The 12,081-nt window shown below is 44.0% G+C and overlaps 1 protein-coding gene across 1 annotated transcript in view; it reads right to left on the bottom strand.

Annotated features, from left to right (window-relative positions):
• Positions 1 to 129: 129 nt before the first annotated feature.
• LOC119435308 (uncharacterized) overlaps positions 130 to 12,081 on the bottom strand; it is a 48,169-nt gene continuing 36,217 nt past the window's right edge. The window contains exons 8-12 of the mRNA XM_037702214.2: positions 10,023 to 10,211; positions 6,978 to 7,166; positions 4,902 to 4,970; positions 1,835 to 1,907; positions 130 to 684 (exon numbers count right to left, since the gene is read on the bottom strand). Coding sequence (XP_037558142.1) covers positions 153 to 684; positions 1,835 to 1,907; positions 4,902 to 4,970; positions 6,978 to 7,166; positions 10,023 to 10,211 — 1,052 coding nt within the window. The 3' untranslated portion in view covers positions 130 to 152. The remainder of the gene's footprint in view (positions 685 to 1,834; positions 1,908 to 4,901; positions 4,971 to 6,977; positions 7,167 to 10,022; positions 10,212 to 12,081) is intronic.

The following is a 12,081-nucleotide window of genomic DNA, read 5'->3' as shown; positions in this document are numbered from 1 at the left end:
CAGACCATACAATACCATACGGCCGCCGAATACCAAGCTAGCTGAATATCAAGCTAGCTGAAAGGCTTTGTCACACGCTACCAATGCACATCAAAGTGTACTGTATATGCAAAGACTTTTCTCTCGCAGACTCCCAAGAACAGAAGGCCGACTCACCTTTGCTCCTTGATAAGCCGCGATTTCCTCTTCTGATCAAAATCAACTTTGGCATACAGTGCTGGTGATGACTCCCGATCGTCCTGATTTTCATCTGCTGTGGACGGCAGCTCCGTGTGGACGACGGTGACTCCTGCACTGGGCGTCGGGCCCGTCGTGATGGACGTGACACCTCCAAAAGAGAGCCTGCGATGCTTGGAAGCTAAGGCAATCTCTTCGTAGATGTTCTCTTTCGACGAGAGGGAACTCTTGCGGCTCGGCGTAAGGCTCTTGCGGCGGTCTCCGCTTCCTTCGGCCTTGAGGCTTGCCCGATGGCTGCCGTTGGTGAGGTGGTTGTTATTGTGTGCGGCTGCGGTCGAGCCATTTTGCTGCGCAGTCTTCAGCGGTATCTCCATGTAGAAGTCCTCGTTCTGGTAGATAGTTCCGCTGCTGTCCGTGTATGAGATGTTGGCACTTCCGTTGTTGGCTGTGAGGCCAGTGCTGGGCACTTTCGCTGGTTGGCTCTTGGCCCTTGAAAAGTACTTCTTCCTGCGAGTTTAAAATGGGCAGATCAGTGCAGTGCTTCATGTAAGGCCTCCTGCTGGTGCACTACAGTGCTGAACTTGCATATCTGTCCTTATTGCTATTATTCGCCTTTGATTGACGGTGCTTTCTTCTTGGTCTTTTTGTTTTAATCAAGCATCATGCGAGTTGTGTATGAGCCATTTGTATCTTTTAGTGCTGTACGAATGATTATGGCTGTATTATACATTTCGTCATCACTTGTATAGTAGCCTGATAGGGCTGACAGAATCAGTAAATGAAACGAAGATGCAATGCATGTGCGCAAATGAAACATGAACATGACAATTCATACAGTAAAACAATCAACACGTAATGGATTTTGTATATGGGTGCAATTAGTTTTCTGTAAAGGCATTAGACGTTGTAGTGGACACTGAAGCTCTAATCAAGCACACTTCTATGTTGCTCTGGCTCCGAAATATTCTAACCTTGCTGTTCTGGTTTAAATTTTCCCATTTGAGTTTGTTTCATTTATGTACTACAAAACAGCATGAATCATTTAATTGTATCGCATCACCATTCCATGTCTCGAGAGTGCCAAAAAAAAAAAAAAAACTGGTGTATTTTTGCCCAGAAACTTATACATTAGGCTATTTTTGTCATCAAAACTGCCAGACGTACAGGGTATGTGAGCGACACGACATACTATAGTTGGTGCATGTTGCAACACACACAAGGACATTCAAACAAGACAGGGATTCACAGGAAGATGGAGATTCGAAGTAATTTACAGTGGTAGAACAAGGAATGTCGATTTTGCAAAAGCGCTGACTTGAAAGCACTACAAAAATTACTGAGACAGCCACACAGGTTTACAGGGCTAAGGAATGTCGCTGCACCCAACGTTTTGACTGGGGCCTTGTCTCCATCAGGGGACTCAGACAAAGACAACTGCCCGTGTTGAAACACAATTTCTAGAGACATTGTTGTTCAACCACTGTTGACTTCATAAGAACATTGAAAGATGACAGAACTGTACAGAAGAAAGCGTTAAATAGCTACTAGCTGGACTCTTTCTAGACTTACACCGCATGCATTGCCTTTTAGCACTTGGCATTCTTCATATTTGCAATGGCATTGTTTGCTGCATGACTCAGCTTTTCACTACACTTACTTTTTGAGTATGAGAAGGATGCACATGGAAAGCAGGAAAAGGAACACAATGGCGATGATAGCTGCCACCATGCCTGAAAAAGAAAAATAGTGTGAACAGTACTGTTAGTTCATCTGTGCACATAATCTGCGTAATCCATTGGCTTAGCTGTATGAGGTTTTCATATGTGGTTGCACAAGGGGCTTTTGTATTCTGTAACTGTCCTCTTTGGTAACGCATTGGTGTATCGAGCACCATATACTATAGCCAACAGACACTGGGTCCAAAAAGAGAGATAGATCAATTTTATTTACAAATGGCTCTTTGTTCTGAAGATTGTGAACAAGGCTCCCGTAGGGGAGCCGAAACGTAAATGTATTTTTAAATATATTGTCTATCCTTTGACAAGCCTATTGCGAAAAGACAGCCCATACGAGTGGACACCTGAATGCGACGCGGCATTCTCTCAACTCAAGTTCTTGCTGACTTCAGAACCCATTCTTCGTCACTTCGATCCGTCTGCTCCTACTGAAGTGCACAGTGACGCCAGCGGAATTGGCATCGGTGGAGTGCTTGTTCAGCGCCATAATAATGAAGAGTATGTGGTTGCCTATACGAGCCGTTCTCTCAGCAAGGCTGAACGAAACTATACTGTGACAGAGCAAGAATGCTTAGCGGCTGTCTTTGCTGTTCAAAAGTTTCGTTGCTACCTCTATGGGCGTCCATTCAAAATTGTAACCGACCACCATTCCTTGTGTTGGCTTGTTACCCTCCGTGACCCCTCCGGTCGTCTAGCACGCTGGGCTTTGCGGCTCCAAGAATTTGATTTCAATGTGTCGTACAAAAGTGGAAGACGTCATGCCGACACTGACTGCCTTTCTCGCCTCCCACTGTCGACAACAGAGGATAACGCGGACAACCTCGACACCTGCTTTGCTGCTGTCTCTCACGCGTTTCCTGATGCCACCGTATTCCAGCGGGAACAGCGCAACGACTTATGTTTGGACCCCCTTTTCGCCGATGCCTGCAGTCCCAAGGCCAGTGGTCGCTTTTGCCTTCACGATGGACTGTTATACAAGACAAATTATTCAGCAAGTGGCGCGCGGTATTTACTGGTTGTTCCCCAAAGCCTGCAATGTGACATTCTCCGTGTCATGCATGATGATCCGACGTCAGGCCACCTTGGATTCATTCGCACCTTACATCGAATACAGGAGCGGTTTTACTGGCCTAAGATGCGACATTCCACTAAGCAATACGTCTCGAGCTGTGACAAGTGCCAGTGTCACAAGCGACCGACAAGTGCTCCGCAAGGCCTTCTTCATCCTGTAGCGCCACCTACTACACCTTTCGAGCAAGTTGGTATCGATCTGTTAGGACCGTTTCCACGATCTTCGAACAACAACCGCTGGGTCATCGTCTGTGTCGATCACCTATCTAGATACGCGGAAACAGCTGCGATATCTTCCTCCACCGCTACCTGCGTCGCTGCCTTCTTATTACGCTACGTAATCCTTCGTCACGGTCTGCCTCGCGTTATCATCAGCGACCGTGGTCGCCAATTCGTCGCTGACGCCGTGGAAGAATTGCTTAGACTCTGCACTTCGCAGTTCCGTCACTCAACACCATATCATCCCCAGACGAATGGCCTTGTCGAACGTACCAACCGTACCCTGACCAACATGCTGGCTATGTATGTATCATCCAATCACAGGAACTGGGATGACATCTTACCGTTTATTACCTACGCCTACAATACAGCGAAGCACGAAACTACGGACTTCACACCTTTCTACCTGCTCTATGCTCGGACACCACGCAGCTGTCTGGATACCATTTTCCCCTTTACACTCCATACAGCGGACTCAGTTGCCGAAACTTTGTGCCGTGCTGAAGAAGTCCGACAAATTGCTCGACTGCGTACTCTGGCATCACAAGATCGCTCCAAGGAGCGGTATGACCGCCGCCATGACTCAGTTTCATTCGAAAAAGGTGACTTGGTGTGGCTGTGGACCCCTCAGCGCAGACGAGGGTTATGCCAAAAGTTCCTGGCTCAGTATACCGGTCCCTTCACAGTCATCGACCGCATTAGCGATTTAACGTATGTGGTCGCCCGTGTAAGGTCACCAGGACGCCGCTCTAGCACTACTCAACTTGCGCATGTTACGTGCCTCAAGCGATATTACGCCAGCACTCAGCCCTAACTCCCGTGGTGGGCTTCGTCTGCGAAACGGGGAATGTAACGCCTTGGTTGAGGCGAAAGGAAGAAGAGGAGGACGACGAATCCTTTGGTGTGCGGAGCGCAGAAAGAAACCGCGGCTGGACTGCTTTCCTAGACTCTCATCCATCACCTGTAAATAAACACGCCTCATCCGTAACAATATTTCAAACTTTTTTTGGTAGGTGTTTCGATCCCTTCTTTTTAAGTACGCATCATCCCGACCAGACAGGCTTCTGTCATACTCTCGACTTTGTTCCGAGAAGAGCTTAAGAGAAATGAACTTATCTTGCTTCATTAAAATTACAGTATGGAAGGGTTGTATTAGTGTTAGCCAATGGGACAGTTTGCTACCAGTGGAAGTTGAGCTCACAGCCTCCACATATGATGTGTGGTGCTCTGCCGATCAAGCTGCAGCAGCAGCTGTTCATTTTTGTGACTATTGTAACACACTAAAACTGTGTATTTATACTTATGAGGGCCTATTTGGTAATCGTATCTGAATATAGCCAAATAGCTGTGTAGCTAAGCATTCAGCTTCTTAAGATTATAATTTGCAGAGAGTTCAGCTTGGTCTTGGATGAAGTGTAAAACTTTGTCAGTTCAGCACAGCTGCTGTGTTGCCTAAGTTAACCATCCATGTCCACAGCTATCGGCAAACAGGCTTTCTGAAATAATTTTAGAATGTCTTAATTGTTAGGGAAATGCCCCGAGGTAAGGTTGGTCCCTCTCCACTCATTCACAATAGTAAGAGTATTAGTGTTAATTGTTTTGTATTTCAGCTGTGTTTTAGATGAGCCATTCATGACCCGAATGTGAAATCATATGCACCTTTGAGCAATGCCAGGCGTGATGTGGCTCCATACTCACCGGTGAGTGTTGAGCTTGTGTCGCTAGATGCTCCTGGTAGCTCCTTCTTGAGTTTTTGCCTCATTTGTCCTGAATCAAAAGAAAAGAAAGAAGATATATTAAACTGAGCTATTCATTATAATTCATATACTTCTGCCTCTCTGAATTGTTACCCACCCTTTTTGATCAGTGCATTGTATGTGTGGTTGATGCACCTTGTGTAGAAGGTGCATAGCTAGCTGCTCACTGTGTGTTCTGCAATAGTATCATATTTTTCTGACTATAAGCCACATTTCTTTTTTCGTGATTTCCATTGCTACGTCTAACACAACTGCGACTTATATGCAGGATTTTAAGCGTCATTTGACAAGGCGGCAAAATAGGTCAGCGACGTCAGGTATTCTGTTTCTGTGCAAATGGTTGTCGCTGGTATCAAGAAAGCTGAGCTCTGGATAAATGTGCCTGAAACTGATGCTTGTGAAAGCAAACTATGTGATGATGAGCCAGAGAACAAGGGATATATGCTAGTGCTGCCCGAAGTAAGTCAACTGTCGATGAGCGATTCTGAAGATGAGGATTAGGATGGGTTTGGTGGTCTTGACCAGCAACAATTAAGAGTCATAATAAAGTCAGCTGTTATTGTGATTTCGTTGCAATGGAATGTCTATCATCTGTGTTCTTTAGAACCACAAGAAGCTCTCAGATAGTTCAATCCACGCTTTTTCTTACATCGTGTGCAGCATATTGATAGCAACCGATACACGCTAGGAACCTCTGCTGCTATATTGCACACAGGCGGTTGCATTGCAGTATAAATGCATTATTTCTGGTTCATGATAAGTAGTGCCGACCATGCAAAAGGGTGCAACTCATACAAATGTGCGGCTTATACACAGACTTTTTCATACAAGGACTATTTATAGGACGATGTGACTTATACAAGGGTGCGACTTATAGTCTGGGAAATAGGGTAATTTCCGTAACAGCACTACAGGCTGAGTTACTGGTTCTTTGTCCCCGCTCATTTGAATGGTATGTACCTCAAATGTTCGAGATTCACTGAGCTTTCTGAAACACAGCTTCTAATGCTTCAAGCTAAGGTCTGTTCCGTGTGGTCTGTTTCAGCTGTCCTTATGTTGTGAAACTATGTCAGTGTTTGTCTTAGTGTTTAGTTTCTAGCGTTCATTTAGGGTCTTCAGTCGAGTTCTTAGGCCTCACGTAGAAGTGCATGACTGTACAGTGCGTGTTCTGCGCCTAGTTAATATAGTGAGCACAGCATGCCTGTATGTTATGCACTCTGCAAACATTTAATGATACACTGTTCCTTAAACTATATATATATTTTTTTACAAATGCAGCTTCTGGTCCTTACATATAAAGTGCCACAGAGCTGCAAGGCATTATGTTTCCACCCTGAGCTTTCTTTTCCCTCTATCGTAACAGTTTTATTACAGTCATTCGATACATACAACTGCATTTGCTTTTGCTTATCTTAGTTAAACTCTTTATATTTTTTTTCATTTATTGCATAGATGTGTCACCTTTTCCGTTTAGCACAAATATAACACCAGCTGACAGCCAAAAGTACAAGTGTCTCTTTTTTCTCTCTCTATCACAACATATTTTATTTGATCGATCAATTGATTGATCACTCGGTCAATAAACAAACAAATAAATAATAAATAAATACATATATGCTTTTCCTTATCCTAATTACATAAACTCTGTTATTAAACTTGAGAATGTGCGCTACAAACGGCAGAAAAGCAAAGGAACAAGTCAACAAACATTGTGCCAGGTTTGCTGTACCTAATTGTTTCTTTTACATGTCTGTCCTGTTCGTAGCGCACTTTTGTAAGTTTCATATGAATTACCAACTTATCCAAGTTCTTGTTAAAGTCCTTGTCCAAGTCCTTGTTAAACTCTGTTGTGTTCTCTTTATTAATTTCATAGGCGGGTCCTTGGTTGAGTTTTATAAGAGTACACTGCTACAGATGAGAGACAAAATGTATGTTTTTGGAGCTCAAATCATATACGTATGCAAGCTCACAGGTGAAATGATTCTCTGTAGCAAACAAAGCTCGTTGTGCCACTCACTGAGGATGCATGAGGCCTGAGGCGTGCTCCACATCCCATCCTCTTGGCAGATGATGGTGGTTGGGCCACCCTGCCTTTCGTATCCCAGGTGGCAGTTGAGCTCAGCCAAGTCGCCGTAATTTGTAGACACATTGAGCAGCGTGTATGTCCCACCGTCTACTTCGAATGCTGGCACATCACAGGTGACGGCTGCGAGAGAAAATTGCAGACTGCATTTATTATCATTATCATCAAAACAAATACTGAGAAACTGGACCTTGACGTCACCAACTCTTGCTGCTGATTTATTTATTTCACATACTTTCAAGAATCAAAGTCACTACAGAATGGAGTGTGGGAAAAACACAAAAAAGCTTAGTGCAGTAGGGACGTTAATGAACGTCATGGTGTACAGTGGTTTTGAAGTTGTCTGCGTCTGTGATGACAGCACTTGAGGAATGTTGTGAAAGTAGTGAGCCAAGCGGGCATTCACGCATGAATTTTGTGAATGCGTTACAAGCTAACACTTATGAAAGTGCTACTAATAGTATCATTCGACTGATTCCTACCGCGTTCCAATTCAGTTCGCAGTGATGCGGAGCCCTCTCAAGATTGGAGCCAGAAAGCCTGCCCCAGTCGAACGTGCTTGCTGCTCCTAGAGCAATCGGAGTAGCCACGTGATTGAGTTTCTGTTGGATCTCGGTCGCGCTTTCAGGTTGAAGGTGGGAGCACCTTCGAGCACTCAGAGGTGGAGCGTGGCACTTTGAATGAAACAGGCGAATGCGCTCCAAGCCTTCAATTTCGACCAGCTGAATGCAGGCCACACCGTGAGAGTGCTCTAGAGCACTCGAAATCGACCAGTTGATCGAATGTACCATAAATGCGAGTAACAAGTTTACTGAGATTAGTACAGTGCACTTCTGACATGGTAGTTATGTTGCTTCTATCAGCCGTAAGCCACAAAAGCATATGAAAGAGTAAGGTGGGAGGCAAGACTATTAAAACATGTCTTGCACCAGCCGGGTGCTCTGTAGATGTTACTTGTTGGGGTTACTGCGACACCATTCCACATAGCACTGCTACTTCCACAGTAGCCCACAAAATCTACTTTATTACTTGCCATGTGTGCAATCAATATGTGTTGACACTGTATAAAGCAAAAATGATGTTTCAAAGTACAGCCTAACCTTGATGAACACTTATAATGAAGTAAATCTAAAATGATGTTCGCCAGTGTCATTGTCGAACGAGCATATGCTTGAATATATCAGACATAACAAAGATATTTTCGTGCTAGATGTGACTTGGTTATAACGAGATTTCACTGTATTTTGTTAATAGTAGCACCAGTAAACTCCTTGTCTATAAATTGTGAAATAACAACACTGCTTTTAAAAGTGAGCTTGTGGAGTGGGTGAATATGTAAATATTTTTCTATGCTGCTGCTCTCAAGTGCAGCATGAATCACTTGATGTTGAATAATATATATGAAACATACTTATTCACTGTGTATGACTGCAGAAATGTGCCCTTTAGCTGAAGCTGATATGATCAATAATTTATTATTGGTGAAACAGAACAAGATCAGCAAGTGGTTGTACCCTGATGAGCCACTTAATTAGTCATCACCACTGATTATTGCTGAATGATACATCGCATCTGCTTTTCTGCGAATTACGTACTACATTTGCAATGCAGTCAAACTTCAATATAACAAACACGGATATAGCAAATTATCAGATTTATCAAAGTTATATTAAAGTGTTCCTTGCCGATGTCTGCATATAAAGAATATATGATTATAATTAATATTGAATATAGCAAAATTATTTTCATGTCAGATGCGGCGCAAGGAGTTGAGAACCTCATTTCAGGGCCTATGCACTACAGAAGTCTTTGATGCAGCATTATAAACAACAACTTCAGTATACTATATGACATCACTTCCTCTTGCTTTTGGCATGGAGAGAGTGTGAAGTTTCAGCGAGCTAGCCTACAACTGACTCAGTGTGAAGGCTATCTTGAATGGTCATTCAGAGGTCAGACAAGAGCAATAATGAAGTATGGACACATGAACAAATGCAAGCGAGATATTATTTGCTTTTCATTTGTAGCATATTTAAATAGGCCACATCCATTACCTGTACTCTATGCAGTCTAACATTCCATAGGTATTGTTTCTCAACATGACACCATGTAACCAAAGCAACGCTGCATTATGAGGTATAAAACAAGAAAGCTTGTAGGCGCATGCTAAAGATCATTCTATCGTGAGCATACTGAAGAAACCCATGGGGCCAGAATTTATCTGGGGCCCTCTCCACATGCATAGCCTGCAGCATAACTGCTTTGGCCCTCTCTCTATATATAAAAAATTAAAACGTGAGGTTTAACATCTCAAAACAACCTGCACAAAGATGCTTTGTTGGAGGCTAAGTAAGCACAATGAAAAATGTTAGGCCTAACATTAAGAGACGGGAAGAGAGCGGTGTGGATCAGAGAGTAAACGGGGATAGCCAATATTCTAGTTGACATTAAGAGGAAAAAATGTAGCTGGGCAGGCCATGTAATGCGTAGGATGGATAATGGGTGGATCATTAGAGTTACAGAGTGGATACTAAGAGAGGGGAAGCGCAGTCGAGAACGGCAGAAAACTAGGTGGGGTGATGAAGTTAGGAAATTTGCAGGCACAAGTTGGAATCAGATAGCGCAAGACAGGGGTAATTGGAGATCGCAGGGAGAGGCCTTCGTCCTGCATTGGACATAAATATAGGCTGATGATGAAGTAAGCACACAAGCATTCTTGCATTCTGCCCCCATCGAAGTGCAGCTGCAGAACACCATAGCCACTGGCTACCTCAGTGCGTCTCTGTATCTCCAAGCACTGTTGGTTGCTTTGGAGAAAACATCGTGACAGGGCTTTGTAGAGGCCACTAGCAGATTGGTGCACGAATGATAACACAATGAAGAAAAAAAAGAGTCACATGTTGGCCAATCTAATGTGGTTCTGCTATCTGCTGGGATAGTTCAAATCACTACGACTGAAATAGAGAGGTGTGTACTGACGCTGGCAGTGTGGCTGCTGTCCTCCCCATCGGGCGTCCTCGAGGCAGGTGCGGGTGTCGTTGCCCTCCAGGATGTAGCCAGGGTCGCAGGTGTAGATGAGCTGGCTCCCTTGCACGGTGCGGCCATTGCTTGTGCCTCGCACTGCCACTTTCCCGTTGTCTAGGGGACCCAGGGAGGGGCATGCGGCCTCTGTGTAGGGCACAGAGAAAATGTCACGGGGCGTCAGAAGACAGCAGGACTGGCCTCTGAGACAACTAAATAAAATGCCTCATACCGTACACGTTGCATTTAAGCGTTTACACAGTTGCACACAGTGAATAGCTAGCCAGGAATCCAGGCCAAGAAAACGTATATTAAGCTTACTAATTTAATCAACCCAAAACAGGAGCACAAAGCCGTTAAACACTTGAATGATTCTAGGGCTCATAATTAAGCAGGTTGTGCAAGCAACACAGGCAGACATTCATGTGTGCTGGCGTCCTGCTTTTATTAATGCTTAGCGATTATTCTGCATTGCATCATAAGTCACTTCTTGCATTGATGGAAAGACTTGCAGCATACAAGAGTTGAGCATATTCTAGTAACTCTGGTGTTATTAATGGTGAACGATGCCCAAGGTTTAAGTAAAGGGAAGCTGCTCACACCAAAAATGGTGGTTCTATATATAATTTATAATATAACGTTTATATGTGGAAATTGTATATGATCTCATCTTAATGCTTGTAGCATCAAGCACAAAGGTGACCAACTGAACTTGTTTTTTACTTCCATAAAGGCATATTATCCAATCTTTTGGTGTTTACAAAAACGTGACTACAATATCACATAAGAATCATCCCCATTTCGACAATTATACTTATAATGGTTTATTAAGGCCTCATGGCAGGTTTGGTTGTACCGCTGTGCATGTAAATAATTTGTAATCTCACTTCTACGGGACACATATTTATTGTTACAGGCGACATCAATATTAACTTATTGTCGAACGATTTAAGAGGTGTGTTCAAAAAGAAACTGAACTTTTGAATTAGCGTGCCAACCGGCAGAGGGAGCGCGCTGCGGCTACTGAGTGCATGTAGCGGCAGATTTAAACAACAAACTGCCATTTGCCGCGTTTTGCTCTGACCGTTAGTTGGCGAGCTACAGCCACTGAAGTGAGCACATGAACAAGCTGTTCTTCGGATTGGTACCAAAGTGACAACGAAGGAATTGGAAGAACAGCGTGTGTGTGTGAAGTTCTGCTACGAACTTGGGAAAACTTTCACAGAGACATTTCAGTTGCTTAGCCAAGCATACGGGGAGGACTGTACGAGTCGCACGCAGTGCTATGATTGGTTCAAGCATTTTGAAGATGGAAGAATGTCGGTCGGTGATGATCCCAAGCCTGGACGACCTCCTACATCCACAGATGATGACCATGTCGAGAGAGTTCGAACTGTGATTCGTGGAAATCATCGTTTGACTGTTCAAGAAGTTGCTGACGAAGTGGGTATCAGCGTAGGATCATGTCATAAAATTTTTAGTGACAAACTTGGGATGTGTCGTGTCAGTGCAAAATTCGTGCCACGTTTGTTGACTGACGGACAGAAGCAGACCTGTGTTGAAATCAGCCAGGAACTGCTCGCCGCTGCCAATGACGATGAAAACTTTCTTAAGAACATCATAACAGGCGATGAGATGTGGGTTTATGGCTATGATGTTGAAACGAAAGTGCAGTCATCACAGTGGGTGGCCAAAGGTTCTCCTCATCCAAAAAAAGCATGCATGAGTCGGTCAAAAATGAAGGTGATGTTGGTTGTGTTTTTTGACTGCAAAGGCATTGTCCATAGGGATTTGTGCCACATGGTCAGACGGTAAACGAAGTTTACCAGGGAATCCTAGCACGTTTGAGAGATTCTGTGCGCAGTAAGAGGCCTGAATTGTGGTAAAATCAGGCTTGGATGTTGCATCATGACAATGCCCCGGCTCACGCGTCACTCCTTGTCCGCAGCTACTTAGTGAAACACCACACTCCTGTTGTGCCCCACCCACCATATTCTCCGGACCTAGCTCCAGCAGA

Source organism: Dermacentor silvarum, unplaced genomic scaffold, assembly GCF_013339745.2.
Source record: "Dermacentor silvarum isolate Dsil-2018 unplaced genomic scaffold, BIME_Dsil_1.4 Seq607, whole genome shotgun sequence".
In the NCBI taxonomy this organism is placed as follows: Eukaryota; Metazoa; Arthropoda; class Arachnida; order Ixodida; family Ixodidae; genus Dermacentor; species Dermacentor silvarum.
Note: the sequence above shows the minus strand (reverse complement) of the source record. Positions and strands in the feature narration are given on the sequence as shown.